The 13,390-nt window shown below is 39.1% G+C and overlaps 1 protein-coding gene across 4 annotated transcripts in view; it reads right to left on the bottom strand.

Annotated features, from left to right (window-relative positions):
- Positions 1 to 13,390, bottom strand: part of LOC138583631 (intermembrane lipid transfer protein VPS13B-like) — a 320,195-nt gene that overhangs the window by 267,426 nt on the left and 39,379 nt on the right. For all 4 annotated transcript variants that reach the window (XM_069655550.1, XM_069655552.1, XM_069655554.1 and 1 more), the window contains exons 10-16: positions 12,732 to 12,854; positions 12,172 to 12,309; positions 10,684 to 10,771; positions 8,384 to 8,569; positions 4,166 to 4,335; positions 3,784 to 3,978; positions 1,480 to 1,604 (exon numbers count right to left, since the gene is read on the bottom strand). In XM_069655550.1, the coding sequence (XP_069511651.1) occupies positions 1,480 to 1,604; positions 3,784 to 3,978; positions 4,166 to 4,335; positions 8,384 to 8,569; positions 10,684 to 10,771; positions 12,172 to 12,309; positions 12,732 to 12,854 (1,025 nt within the window). The remainder of the gene's footprint in view (positions 1 to 1,479; positions 1,605 to 3,783; positions 3,979 to 4,165; positions 4,336 to 8,383; positions 8,570 to 10,683; positions 10,772 to 12,171; positions 12,310 to 12,731; positions 12,855 to 13,390) is intronic.

Here is a 13,390-nt window from a genome sequence, read left to right as displayed (position 1 = left end):
CGTATTGTATTTAATCAAAGACTTGCACACAACAAAGTATAACAGAGCACTTTCTTAACATGTCAAGGAGACTCTGTGAGGTTGTCAGTGTTATTTCTAAGGGCTGGTCCAGGCTGAAAGAAAAGCCATGGGAGAGCATTGAACTGGAAGGCTCTCTGGAGATGAGAAACATAAAGTGATTGTCAGATAGAAAAATAACATCCGTGTGACATCTGAATCCGCTATTTAAGGCAAGCAGGACAGAAAAGAGTGGGGGCTTGAGATCAAACAAGCAGCAACTGGTCTCTTATTGGGAACAGAGCAGGTTATTTCTACAGACACACTCATTCATTGCTGAAAGGCTGTGTGGTTCCCTCTGTGGCCAGCAAACCACCGTACAGTTGACACAATGTTTGCCTGGAGAAGAAGTCAGGAGAAGTCAAAACATCTGCAGCTGCATGACATGTTTAAATCTAAATTAATGGGGGGAAATCGATTCCCAAGCTAGTGCTCTCGCACAAGTTTCCTGCTTTAACAGGCACTTTGACTGCAAGGTGTGAGAGACAGGGCACAGTGTGTGTGTGTGTGTGCGTGCGTGCGTGCGTGCGTGCATGTGTGCATCCGTGTGTGTGTGTGTGTGTGTGTGTGTGTGTGTGTGTGTGTGTCTGTGTGTGTCTGTGTGTGTGTGTGTGTGTGTGTGTGTGTGCGTGTGTGTGTGTCTGTGTGTGTGTGTGTGTGTGTGTGCGTGCATGTGTGCAGGCATGCGTGCGTGTGTGTGTGTGTTTGCATCAATGGCTTTCCAGATGTTGATTATCTAACACCAACACACAATGATGGAATGAAGTATTTTTCAAACAGCTCTGTACTTTCAGTGTAACGTTAATGTAGCGTCAGACGAACATGTGCGACACATAAGCGTCACGGCAGCATCTATTTTGCACCCGCTGCAACTATACTACGCTATTGGTTCAAATTCTGTCAAGTCATAATTTAAGAGAAACTTTTCCCAGTATAATACTATGGATAGCCTTATTTCTTAATTGTGTATAAATTAAGAAATTCTGTGTTTATGTAAGATGTACAAGTCAAATGAGAATGAATTAATAGGATATTCAGCAGCTTCAGCATATAAAGCAACTATAATAACTTTGAGGGAGTTGATTCCCACATTTTTGTCTTTGTCATCTTCATCGTCTTCTGTGGCTGTCACAAAATTCTTGTCTTTCTCATGTATGAGGTAATTCACCCCTAGTCTTCTTTATTTATGCCTCTCCTTAATAGTTAGCGTAACACACAACTGTATTTAGCTGGGTGAAATGTGAGATTGCCATATACCGTAGTCTGTGATGCTGATTTAATAAGGGAAAAGTGTAGAGTTGTTGGGCTTTCACACCCTAAAGTTTCAGTTAATATCAAATGCAGGCACTAAGAGGATAAATCTTAATAGTTCCAATTCACAAGGGGCACTTTGCCTGCCTATTACAAGTGCTTCAAACTCACCAGTATGTAGGCATCTGGATTAGTTTCCCATAAAGTGCAGTGCTGAACGAAGGGATGATGGGGATGAGAGGAAGGAAACCTCCTGTATTGTCCTGGCACGTCAAGCCTGCCTGAAACCCAAACACCTGGAAAGAAGGACAAAACAATGGGATGAGGGAGAGATAAAGTATGCATGGATATTCAGCAATTTGGATTAAATCATTTACTGGATCTATGAAGTAAACATCTATATTGACTGGATTTCAATCACCACTAAACTAATTTGACCCTTGCTGTCTTCAGCAGACATGGCATAAACATAAATCTGCACTCTTACTAGCCTTGGCTCTTATATGGAGGGAAAGTCTTCTTGTCATCCTTGACTGCTGTACAAAGAGCTGTCAAAAAGTCCATCTTACAGTCAGGAAGGCACTGTTTAAAATAATCTTTCCAACCCTTCTTTAAAAATGTATGCATACTACAGTATATGATACAATTCCTGACGGCTGCCAAGTTGTTGTTTTTTCCTTTAGTAGTTTTTAATAAATAATGTATTACTTGGCAGAAGTGAAATGATCACTGCAGTACGATTTAATGAGGACACTCATCAATGATCCTTGATACAATATGTGTGATGTAGGTAGTAAAACTTTTTTTTTTAATAAAAGGGCAAAGATCAGATTGATCAGGTCCAGGTCACACCGAGATTCCAGCAACACTGTCGGGTTATATTGGCCTAAATGTATTGAAGTATCAATTGACTTTTTTTCAATAACAACACGTGTCATAATTGTATCCCCATTATCTAAGCTCCTGATAGCCATAGGGTCTACAAACAAGCAGCCCAGTTTTCAAGTAGCCCAAATAGCACATTAGCCTCTGTGTTAAGGGTACCAGCTGACTTGGAGTTCTTATTTACAGCCATGGGAAAGTAAGACAATGGCTAACAGCTACCCTTAAAACAGACACCTTAGCTTTGACAGCCAGTGTCAACAGAAAACAGATTAAGATAAGCTGAAGCTTATACCCGTTTCAAATAACTTCCTGAAGTGGCCTAATTGTAGCCAGAATGACCTCCACCCTGTCTTGATCCCACTGCCGAAATCCAGAGGTAGATTTAGAACCTTCGCAAATATAGATGCTGAGGACTGATAGTTCAGAAACATCCTTGGCCACTGACCAGTTGACTGTTAACCTCTCATTGACCCTTTGATTTCCAACAAACATCCTGTCCAGGCCAAACCAAGCTAGACACAGCCACCCCAGATTACTCCAAATTTCCCTACAGGGTGGATTAGCTAATTTAACCAAGCTGCCTAGGATATTTTACAGTTCATTAATGGTTACATTTGAAAAGCAAGGATGGATTCAAAAATTTACTATTTTTGTTGGCATTGTAACCATTAGACATGGCTTTGCCTTCATTTTTTTTATTTAAATGCATGATATGCTATCAAAGTAAAATCAGTCATCATTACTAAATGTTTTGAACTCATATAATATTTGTTTATTTAGAGATGTAATACATATTATTTATATAGTACATAGTAGTCAATATTTTTAACTTGCAAATGTTAGGTAAATTGACTAAAAACAAATGGGTATATGTATAAACAGCTAATCTCAGAGCTGATCATCTTGAATATTCTGAGATGGCTTATTACTTAATGTTGCGTGAAGGGAGACTGACAAAGTAAGAATTTCATGGTATGGTGTAACTGCTGTGCAAATGACTTCTTGAATCTTATATCTTGAATGATAATTCCAAAATTCCCTTTATTTCCCAATTACCAATATTTACTAATAGCAGCAGACTTTACATACTTTTTGAGTTATTTGTTGCTTATAAAATATTAAATTGGCCTTATTAGATTTGACAATCTGATTTAAGCATTGGTGCTTTTTTTACGACATGATAAGCCTTCACAGCAGGGGTCATCAATGTCAGTACAAGGGTCATAAGGGTCATTCCAATGTGGAGTAAACACTGCGGCCATGTTGTTGACCAACTAGCCTTGGGCTATACTGTTTAGAAACGAAACCGTATGAATTAGTCCTATCTTTTGATGGGTTACTCTTAATAACAACTGAAATTTTGTAACTTAAGTATACTGTACAAAAGAAAATGAAGTAGATCTGGCTAACCTTTTTGGAAAATTCAGGAGAATATCTAGGATATAGTTCCAATCTAGAAATAACTCTTTTAGCCCTGACAAGGTTTAATGAAATCTTATCAAATGCACAGGAATGAAGTGTGCTGTTTGCATATATCCCATGCTGTTGTATGCCTACAGGAGGAACAGCTTGAAATATTGTCATGCTCACCTTGAGGCAGAGGTGTGCATAGCAGTGATGCAGTAGGTTGTCAGAAGGCTGGCTGAGACTGATCACAGTGCTAACCAGGTCTGGTGCATACATGGGCACTGAATGTTCAACATTTACCCTTTCCACTTGGAACTGCAAAGCAGGTAAAGGGCGCACCGACTGGAATACCGGTATGTTGACCGGTCCAGGTACAGTCTAGGAGATAGGGTAAAGGGAGAATACAAATCACACATTGCTCTTGATACAGTATAATGTCAAATGTCCACATCAGTCTCCTTCGTCCTGAATATATCAAGGCTAAGTCTAATGACCATTCAAATAGAGGTTCTCAAAGAAGACAAGAGTCTCAGGATGTTGAATACTGTAGGTCAGTGCCCAATACCTTCTGTCCCATAATAATAGGCATAAGTGTGTGAAGGAGGTTGAATTCAGCCATGGAGATGGTGACTGAGACTTGGAGCAGAGTGAGAGACATGAGTCTGGTTGGGATGAATTCCTCAAGATTAGATATCTCCTCTGGAGTAGCTGGACTATGGCTCTCCTCCACAATTTCTACAGAGACAATGACATAACAGGATAAATGTTAGCTTTTGGAAAAAAAATACCACAGCACATTGCAAAGGTGCAGGAATGAGAGAGGATGATGTGATTAAACATATAATTATAAAAAAAAAACATTTTCCTATTTTTACATCTCAAAGTATTGTATAAGTATTATTCAAGAAGTGATGGAGAGGGAAAGGCCAAAGTCATTTAGGTATGAGGAGTGAGTATTTTTTGACAAAAAAAATAAGGTTAGCTATAAAGACTATTAGTTAATTTGATTGGGCGACTCTCCTCTAAGCCTTTAGCATAAAACCAATTAAAAAAGAATATTATTGAACAATAACCACCTCCTCAAACACAACATATAAAAACACAGTATAAAAGTACTGGCATCTCAAAGTGATATTCATTACAGTGGCTATGTCCAAGTAGCTTTGTATTTGAACCATCTCATAAACAACTCATTCAATCAATAGCAGGAAACATCTGGAAAGGCAGAAAATGAGGTGAACAAAATCAATTTGGATTTGAAGCTAGCAAGATCAGCGCTCACCAAGGTAAGGAGTGGGCCTGAGGTGGACCAAAACCTGAGCCCTTTGTTACTGAAAGGAACTGGCTTTGGTCCCAGGACTTGGGCTTGTTTCAGTTCCGCAATGGTTCTGTTGGGCCACATTCCCAGATCCAAGGTGGGCTCAAAACCTGATCCCAAAGCTGTTTTGTTCTTTGGCCTACCGCCGCAGCCCACACGAGGTTCATGTGCCATGTCCGATCACATGACAAGGACCAAGTCAATATCCACAGTCAACGTTAAAATTACAAATAAAAACAACCAGCTAATGTGGTACAGTGACACGAGGTTACAAAATCCTACACAAAGAAGATGTGAAAAGGTAATATAAAAGGAGAACAAGTGTGCCCTCCAAACACATTGTGGAACACAACTACACTGAACAAAAATATAAATGCAACACTTTTGTTTTTGCTCCCATTTTTCATGAGCTGAACTCAAAGATCTAAGACTTTTTCTATGTACACAAAAGGCCTATTTCTCTCAAATATTGTTCACAAATGTGTTTAAATCTGTGTTCGTGAGCACTTCTCCTTTGACGAGATAATCCATCCACCTCACAGGTGTGGCATATCAAGGTGCTGATTAGACAGCACGATTATTGCACAGGTGTGCCTTAGGCTGGCCACAATAAAAGGCCACTCTCAATGTGCAGTTTTATCACACAGCACAATGCCACAGATGTCGCAAGTTTTGAGGGAGCATGCAATTGGCATGCTGACTGCACCACCAGAGCTGTTGCCCGTGAATTGAATGTTCATTTCTCTACCATAAGCCGTCTCCAAAGGCGTTTCAGAGAATTTGGCAGTACATCCAACCGGCCTCACAACCTCAGACCACATGAAACCACACCAGCCCAGGACCTCCACATCCAGCATCTTCACCTCCAAGATCGTCTGAGACCAGCCACCCAGACAGCTGCTGCAACAATCAGTTTGCATAACCAAAGAATTTCTGCACAAACTGTCAGAAACCGTCTCAGGGAAGCTCATCTGCATGCTCGTCGTCCTCATCGGGGTCTCCACCTGACTGCAGTTTGTTGTCGTAACCGACTTGAGTGCGCAAATGCTCGCATTCGATGGCGTATGGCACTTTGGAGAGGTGTTTCTCTTCACGGATGAATCCCGGTTTTCACTGTACAGGGCAGATGGCAGACATCGTGTATGGCGTCGTGTGGGTGAGCGGTTTGCTGATGTCAACGTTGTGAATCGAGTGGCCCATGGTGGCGGTGGGGTTATGGTATGGGCAGCAGTTTTTATGGACAACAAACACAGGTGCATTTTATTGATAGCATTTTGAATGCATAGAGATACCGTGACGAGATCCTGAGGCCCATTGTTGTGCCATTCATCCACGACCATCACCTCATGTTGCAGCATGATAATGCACGGCCCCATGTTGCAAGGATCTGTACCTGGAAGCTGAAAACATCCCAGTTCTTGCATGGCCAGCATACTCATCGGACATGTCACACATTGAGCATGTTTGGGATGCTCTGGATCGGCGTATACGACAGTGTGTTCCAGTTCCTGCCAATATCCAGCAGCTTGGCACAGCCATTGAATAAGAGTGGACCAACACTCCACAGGCCACAATCAACAACCTGATCAACTCTATGCGAAGGAGATGTGTTGCACTGCGTGAGGCAAATGGTGGTCACACCAGATACTGACTGGTTTTCTGACCCCCCCAGACCCCCCAATACAGTAAAACTGCACATTTTAGAGTGGCCTTTTATTGTGGCCAGCCTAAGGCACACCTGTGAAATAATCATGCTGCCTAATCAGCATCTTGATATGCCACACCTGTGAGGTGGATGGATTATCTCAGCAAAGGAGAAGTGCTCACTAACACAGATTAAGACAAATGTGTGAACAATATTTGAGAGAAATAGGCCTTTTGTGGACATAGAAAAAGTCTTAGATCTTTGAGTTCAGCTCATGAAAAATGGGAGCAAAAACAAAAGTGGGAGGCCATTGCTAACTGTGCAAACGCATAAGTATGGTAACTAGGACTGGGTAGCATGTCAACAACCCCAAAATTAGCAATGAAGTCTCTAAAAGGGGGAAAGAGCTTTGAGTAGGTGAACTAATTTAAGTTTGAATAAACAGCAGACAATTAGCCTCTTACGCGAAGGGTATCATAAATTAACTGGGTTTACCTCGAGCAGCATGTGTTTGTACAATATGTTTTTTAAGTTTTTCTGTAAGAATGCTTCTAATTTTTGGAATGGCAATAAATAACTTCTGACAATTTTGTCAGGCAATGGTAACCTGCAGTTTATGTTCAATTGTAATAAATGGTTTGAGAAATTATGTTCACTTCTGGCTCCAAAATAAAAAAAGATGGCTGAATGCCAGAATGCTAAATCGAGGCTTAAAATGGCAATCTGAGAACCAAGGGATGACATAACGTTGGCTGTGGCCACTTGTTAAGGCAGCATGTGGGATTTTCTCTGGGTGTGATGCAGAGGTAGATTAGAGTTTTGAATGAACGTGTTAGATTTTTCTAATAACATATTTATAAAAAGTATAAAAGGGACAACTAGCTGAGTCATAAATATTATTATAAATCTGAACCTAAATACTGAATAAAAATTATTATTATTTTTAAAAAAAAAGAGAAAATATTCAAGTAGACTAATAGTTGTCAGAATAATACGTAGAACATTGCATTTCCTGCAGAAGTTCATGTAACTGCTGAAATTGTTCACAAAGCATTGCAGAAAAGGAAACTAAAAAACACATGTGTAAGTTGTATCGCCCCATTTGTTATAGCCACCTCATGGAAAAGGTTTATTTTATCTCCTCTCTATTTCTGAAAACATCTTGGAGGTCTAACTATACTGACCCTTCTCCAGAAAATGTCAGAGAAAACAGCCACATGTAGAAACAGGAAGGAACACACTGACCTATTCAGCTTTTGTCAAAAGCTCTTTAGTAATTACCCCATCGTCTATTATCTATTGCAGATGCTAAAACAACAGAAACCAAAGGATGTTATTGTTTCGTAAATATGAGAGTTATTGCTATAGATATTACACACAGACATACATTCCATGTTGTTTCACAACATCCTAGGAATGAGCTCATCAATAGCTGTGCAAGGACGATCGCTAACAAAGGTGTTTGGCTTATCCTCCCTCATATGGTCAAAAGGTCATAGCTTTCATGTACAGCTGTGTGTTGAAAGATGAGTTGCGCAAGGAAATAACAATGTGATGAGGATATTGTACAGTCCAATCTGCAAGAGTTTTTAATCTTTGGAAGGATATAATACAGTAGAAGTGAAGAAAAAGTCAAAGACAAGTGAATAGAATCGATGGCAATTGAAAACAAGACAATAGGTGAGAACAGACTGTGTTTAATGAATTGTAGAGTTAATTGAGTATAGGTAATACAGTGACCTATAATGTTAGCTGACAGTTAGCTGTTTAAGACAGCCCAGTAAAACAGATGGAGCAACTGTTAGAATGAGAAGACTGACCTGGGTGTGGTTTGCAGTAGGGTTCATACTCGTGGTCCATGGCACAGGTGACCATCTTGAGGATGCGGTGGACAGCGCCACTGTGCAGCCTGATGTTCAGAGGTCCCACCACCAGCCTCTTTATGGATGTCTCTTGAACAATGGGCACTTCCTCTTCCATACTCACTACTGAGGAGTCCTGGGAGCCTTTGCACAGAAGCACAAATAAAATTCTTAATTATACATATACTGTAGTAGGAAAGTATTTCATATGCGATATTACAAACTTCAGTCTAAGTAACATTTAAAAAGTGTAAGTTTGGTAGGTGTGTTAAACTTTCAGTTTTGTGTTTTTGGCATAAATATTAAGGGCAGCAACTTTTTTTTCCCATTTTCTGAAGTACAAGCAAAGAATCTCTGCATTGAATTGGTAAAAACATTACATTAAGACATTAGTGTTGTAAGGCAGCACCAAGGAGCAGCTCACATGGCCATGAACCACTGAAATGATGAATATTCCAAATGTCCACTTCTCTCACACAGCTGTCGCTTTATTCATTGCAGGTCCCTGTTCTAGAGGTCCACTTAAAAGACTCAGCTCTCCAGCAATAAAAAAGGAAAAATTAAATATAAGAAGGGGGAAGATGAATAGCAGTCAGGGAGGAAGAGCACAAAAGGTCACAACTTCCTCTATTCTCATTACATTCAACCTTTGCACCAAATATTCTTCCATCTCAGAGAGTCAACACCATGATTTTTTTTTTTCTCTTTCTCGCTGCATTCTGGGGATTCATAGAGGACAATAGGCAATACTTTCCCCCTCCCTTCTTCAGTGACATTTGCCTGCAACGGATTAGGCTTAATGTCAAACATATGGCTACAGTTAGAATGGTCAGTAAAATGATGAGGAAGCTGAAATTAGCTGGGATTTAGATCATTTAAAACAGTTTCCATTTCCCAAGATTAAGAAAAATGTTTTAATCTGCTGTGTTACTCTAATGTGAAGTCACTAGTAACTGTGACCTGGGTTGGTTAGTGTTTCGGTTGACTCAGAGTTTATGTCAATGGAAACTAATCTGTTTGGTTGACACTTGATCTGGTACACGTCAGAGAAGAAGAGAAACACTGACAGAAGAGAAGCATTCCAATTGGCAAGAGTAACCACAGTCGTCCCACAGGAATAGACAATGACACTTATCCTGCTGTCAGAAATGTCTTTGACAGCTCAGAATGACAGTATCAATATATTTTTTAATTTAGATTTTTATCTGTAACTGACAGTAGGAGGAAACAATAGCCTAGTCAGGAAGAGGTAAAAATGGAGAGAGTAAAATGAAAGAGAAAGAGAGGGAGGCAAGTAAAAAAACACAGTTTACATTAAACTGCTAATGAATCAAAGTAACTACTGTTGTTTCTTGTGTTATTTAATAGAGGCAAACATACGCTTTATCATCAAAAAGTTTGTCAGTACTGTAACTGGTTGTTTTTACTTCATGAAGTATAATCATGTAACACCATATACACACAACTTTCAGTTAAACATGGGCCAAAAAGCTATCCTCGTATACCTTTTATGCATATTTTATTTTTTGCCAAGAAAAGAAAGGGGTTGGTTTATCTAAAGTCTAAGTTAGATTTGGTTTTATCCAATGTGTGAATGTCAGTCTGTTGTCAAAGTCATACTTTCACTAAGAGCAGCATTTACTGTACACATTTTTAACAATCGCACACTAAAGCACAGAGACATCTGAGAGCAAAACTTTACTTTAAAATTAAAAGTAAAATTATTTTTCTCTTAACAGGAAATTCAGAACTTTCAGACTTGAATAAACATTATTGCGTGTTGCAGGTGAGAAATAAGAAATCCTGCCCATTTTAAAGCCTCTGACAGGAAGAGTGACACCTAATTATGCAGGAGAGCCTATTCACTTTTTCAAGAGCTTACAGGTAAAGAGACTTGGAGAAACAATGTTTCAACAAGCAGCAGGGAGAAAGAAACTCAAATATGTGTCAACTCAGACTAAACACTTCTGACAGTTACCCTCCAGGTAAGTTTGGGGTGAGAGGAAGGACAGGAAGGGTCAAGGACCAGGTGCCTGTGACTCAAACAAGACAAGTTTTTTTTTTTTTTTGCCAAGTCTCAACAGGGATGTTTGATGGAGAGGAGAGAAGAGAGAAAGAAAGATAGAACAACAGAGAGAGTACAAGATAGATACATATATAGATATACAAAAGAGAACAAGGCAAAGAAAGGAAAAACACTGCAGAAATGTAGAAAAAAGAGACAAAAGTTCTGTGAGGAGTAATAAAAAAGACAATACCTTTGCCACTGCTGTTTTCCATTGTGTAGAGATAATCCATGTAGAAAGCACCAAAGCGTTGCATGCCTGCTATCTCAGTGTAGGTCTCCTGTCAAACAAAAGCAGAGTTAGGTAAATATCGCAGTAAGGGAGCAAACAAGCTGATAGCATTAAAGAATGGCAGTGATGCTTGCATGTCACTGAAACAACACATTTCATAACTTTTTCAGAACTATTTATTAAGATGGCAAAGTTCAGCTTTTAAAGGCATGAATATTATTAAGAACGTATCTGTAACAACATGTATACATTTGGAGAAGACAACAGTCATTTATTCATTGCAACACCCCAAGTGTTTTTTTCTGATCATTATTTACAAATTAAACCTGGATATAAGAAATTGTTGGTTTTTACCTTATACTTGATCTACCTGGGAGTCGGTATGTTGTTATACCATAACTTACCATCATTATCATTTTTTAGGCAGGAGGCCAAAAACTATTGACCCTGTCCTTGATAATATTTGAGAGTTACATTTGTACTGCACATGAATCTGCTGGTAAACAGAGACAATGACTGAGCAAGCAAGAAAGAGAGAGAGAGAAAAAAAGAGAGCCCCCTCACTCACATTTAATGCCCCTATGCCAGACCTACCATCCAGTACTCTATAGAAATTTCAATAGAGCCTTATCAGAGAGGCAGTTAATAAGTAACCTTTATTAGAGGACCTCTGATGGCTCTGGCATGTTTTAGGATCAAAGCCATTGGCTGGTTTCAAAACAGCTAATCAATTAACACTAAACCCTTTGACTCTTTGACTTTCAAGTACGGATAGATGGATGGATGGATGTCCAAACAATTGCTTCATTGAGGGTACGAACATTTCTGAGCAGAGTCAACACTTGAGCTGTGATGGCTGATGAAGGGAGCAAAGAGTTATCAGGAATAATGGCTTCAACACTACTACTTAGATAGCAGGAACATTCCTCTATTGCAGCCAGCTGATGGGTGACTGACAGAAGTAATCTAAGTTTAAGGGACTTAAATAAGAATGATTCATTTATATGAGACAATACTGGAAGTAAAAAAGGACAAATAATGTTTTAAATTAATACAACTAACTATGGTAATAGCTGTCTTTATAGCCTTTCCAAAGAAAACATAAAGAAAGACTAGATGTAATTATATCAACTACTGTATAAACAACTCTATTAGTATAAGTAATTATTAGATGTGCATTTTATTCAAGCCTCTCAAGCCAAACCCACACTAATGTGTGTCAGGGACCATCTTTTGCTCTCTGTTTTGGCAGCGGCAGACCTCTTAATATAGGAGGAATTGTGTCTTTTTGACCTTCTATTCTGAAAAGGCAGTCCGTTTTTTATCAACAAAAACAGACTTTTTTCCAAAAAAAGTTTCCAAATTTAATATATTTAGGAAAATTATTCTTCGGTACAGTAGCCTCTATATCCTATCCCTTTATATCCCAATATCCTATTTTATTGTAACCTTGTGATTAGCTGCTTCAAGGATGAACTCGGCCCTGACTCCGTTGTTCTCTGGACTCCGGTAGTCAAAGAGGGAGTTGGTAAGGTAGGTCATTCCTTTACTGCTAAGGCTGTCTCCACAGCTGAAGAACACTGCATCCTGCAGAGACACAGATACAAGAAAAGAGCAAAATACAGAGATCCAGCCCATATTTCATAAATTAACCATATATAGATGTACACAATTTAAAACAAAATTAAAAATGATAAAAACACAGAGAACACATATTTGATGAAATACACTCAAATGCAGCCCAAAAGCACTGCGGAGTACTGAAGCTGATGGTAAGAGTTTTGACACAGTGATGTATGTAGACATCATTATGGTGAATTACAAAAGGCACCTGGATCCAACTCTTACATAAACCAACTGGACCACATCTCTACCTCTTTCTAAAAGCTTTTGGGAGGCTGCAGGAGACATGGTATCGGTAAAAGTGATTTCTTTTCTAGTTCTCTTTTAATCTTCCTCAAGTTTTTCCTCGTTTTTCATTTTCCATGAGGTTTTAAGGCTCTCTTTACCTCTTCACATCGGTTCATGTTTTCTTCAAAATCCCGTACTCCCATGATGCCTTTCAGGCAGAGCGCCCGGCAGCCCACAAAGCCAATCTGACAGTCGAAGAAGGGCTCCCCCATCATTAGCACCTGGAATTTAAAAAATGAAGTTTAAGACTTTAATTGGTTTTTAAACTCCATATCTATACACATGTACAAGAACAACATGTATTCGGGATTAACTCAGCAGCCCATTCTCCATTAAAGTAATAAAGTCCTGTAAAGTGAAAAAAAGAAACCTTTTCATTAATTGAAATAATTATCATCCTTCAATCTTCAAAGAGAGCAATGAGGATTTAAAGCATATTAGGTCAGGCAACAGAAGCCCAATAAAACCGTTGGAGTTTAATAATTCACAGAAAATAATAAGACCATATCTATCTTTTTACATCACAATAAAACATAAAAAGAAAAATTAACAGTTCTGGGCTCAACAAACAAGAATTTTAACCACATTCAGTTTGAGACTACATTGGTCTGCAGTGCTGCTGAGCTTGTGGACTTATTGTATTGTTTTGAAAAGAGTAGAGGGTCAGACAGCTTTCATTTTCCCCTGAGAGTGGTGTGTGCATTAATGTGTGGTAGCAGTCCAGTAGCCCTCGTAACCAGCTAGGAGTAGTTCTCTC

Source organism: Semicossyphus pulcher, unplaced genomic scaffold (assembly GCF_022749685.1).
Source record: "Semicossyphus pulcher isolate SPU_LCO1_2020_fin unplaced genomic scaffold, fSemPul1.0.p SCAF_9, whole genome shotgun sequence".
Classification (NCBI taxonomy): domain Eukaryota; kingdom Metazoa; phylum Chordata; class Actinopteri; order Labriformes; family Labridae; genus Semicossyphus; species Semicossyphus pulcher.
The sequence above is the reverse complement of the archived record's forward strand: the minus strand, read 5'-3'. Positions and strand labels throughout refer to the sequence as shown.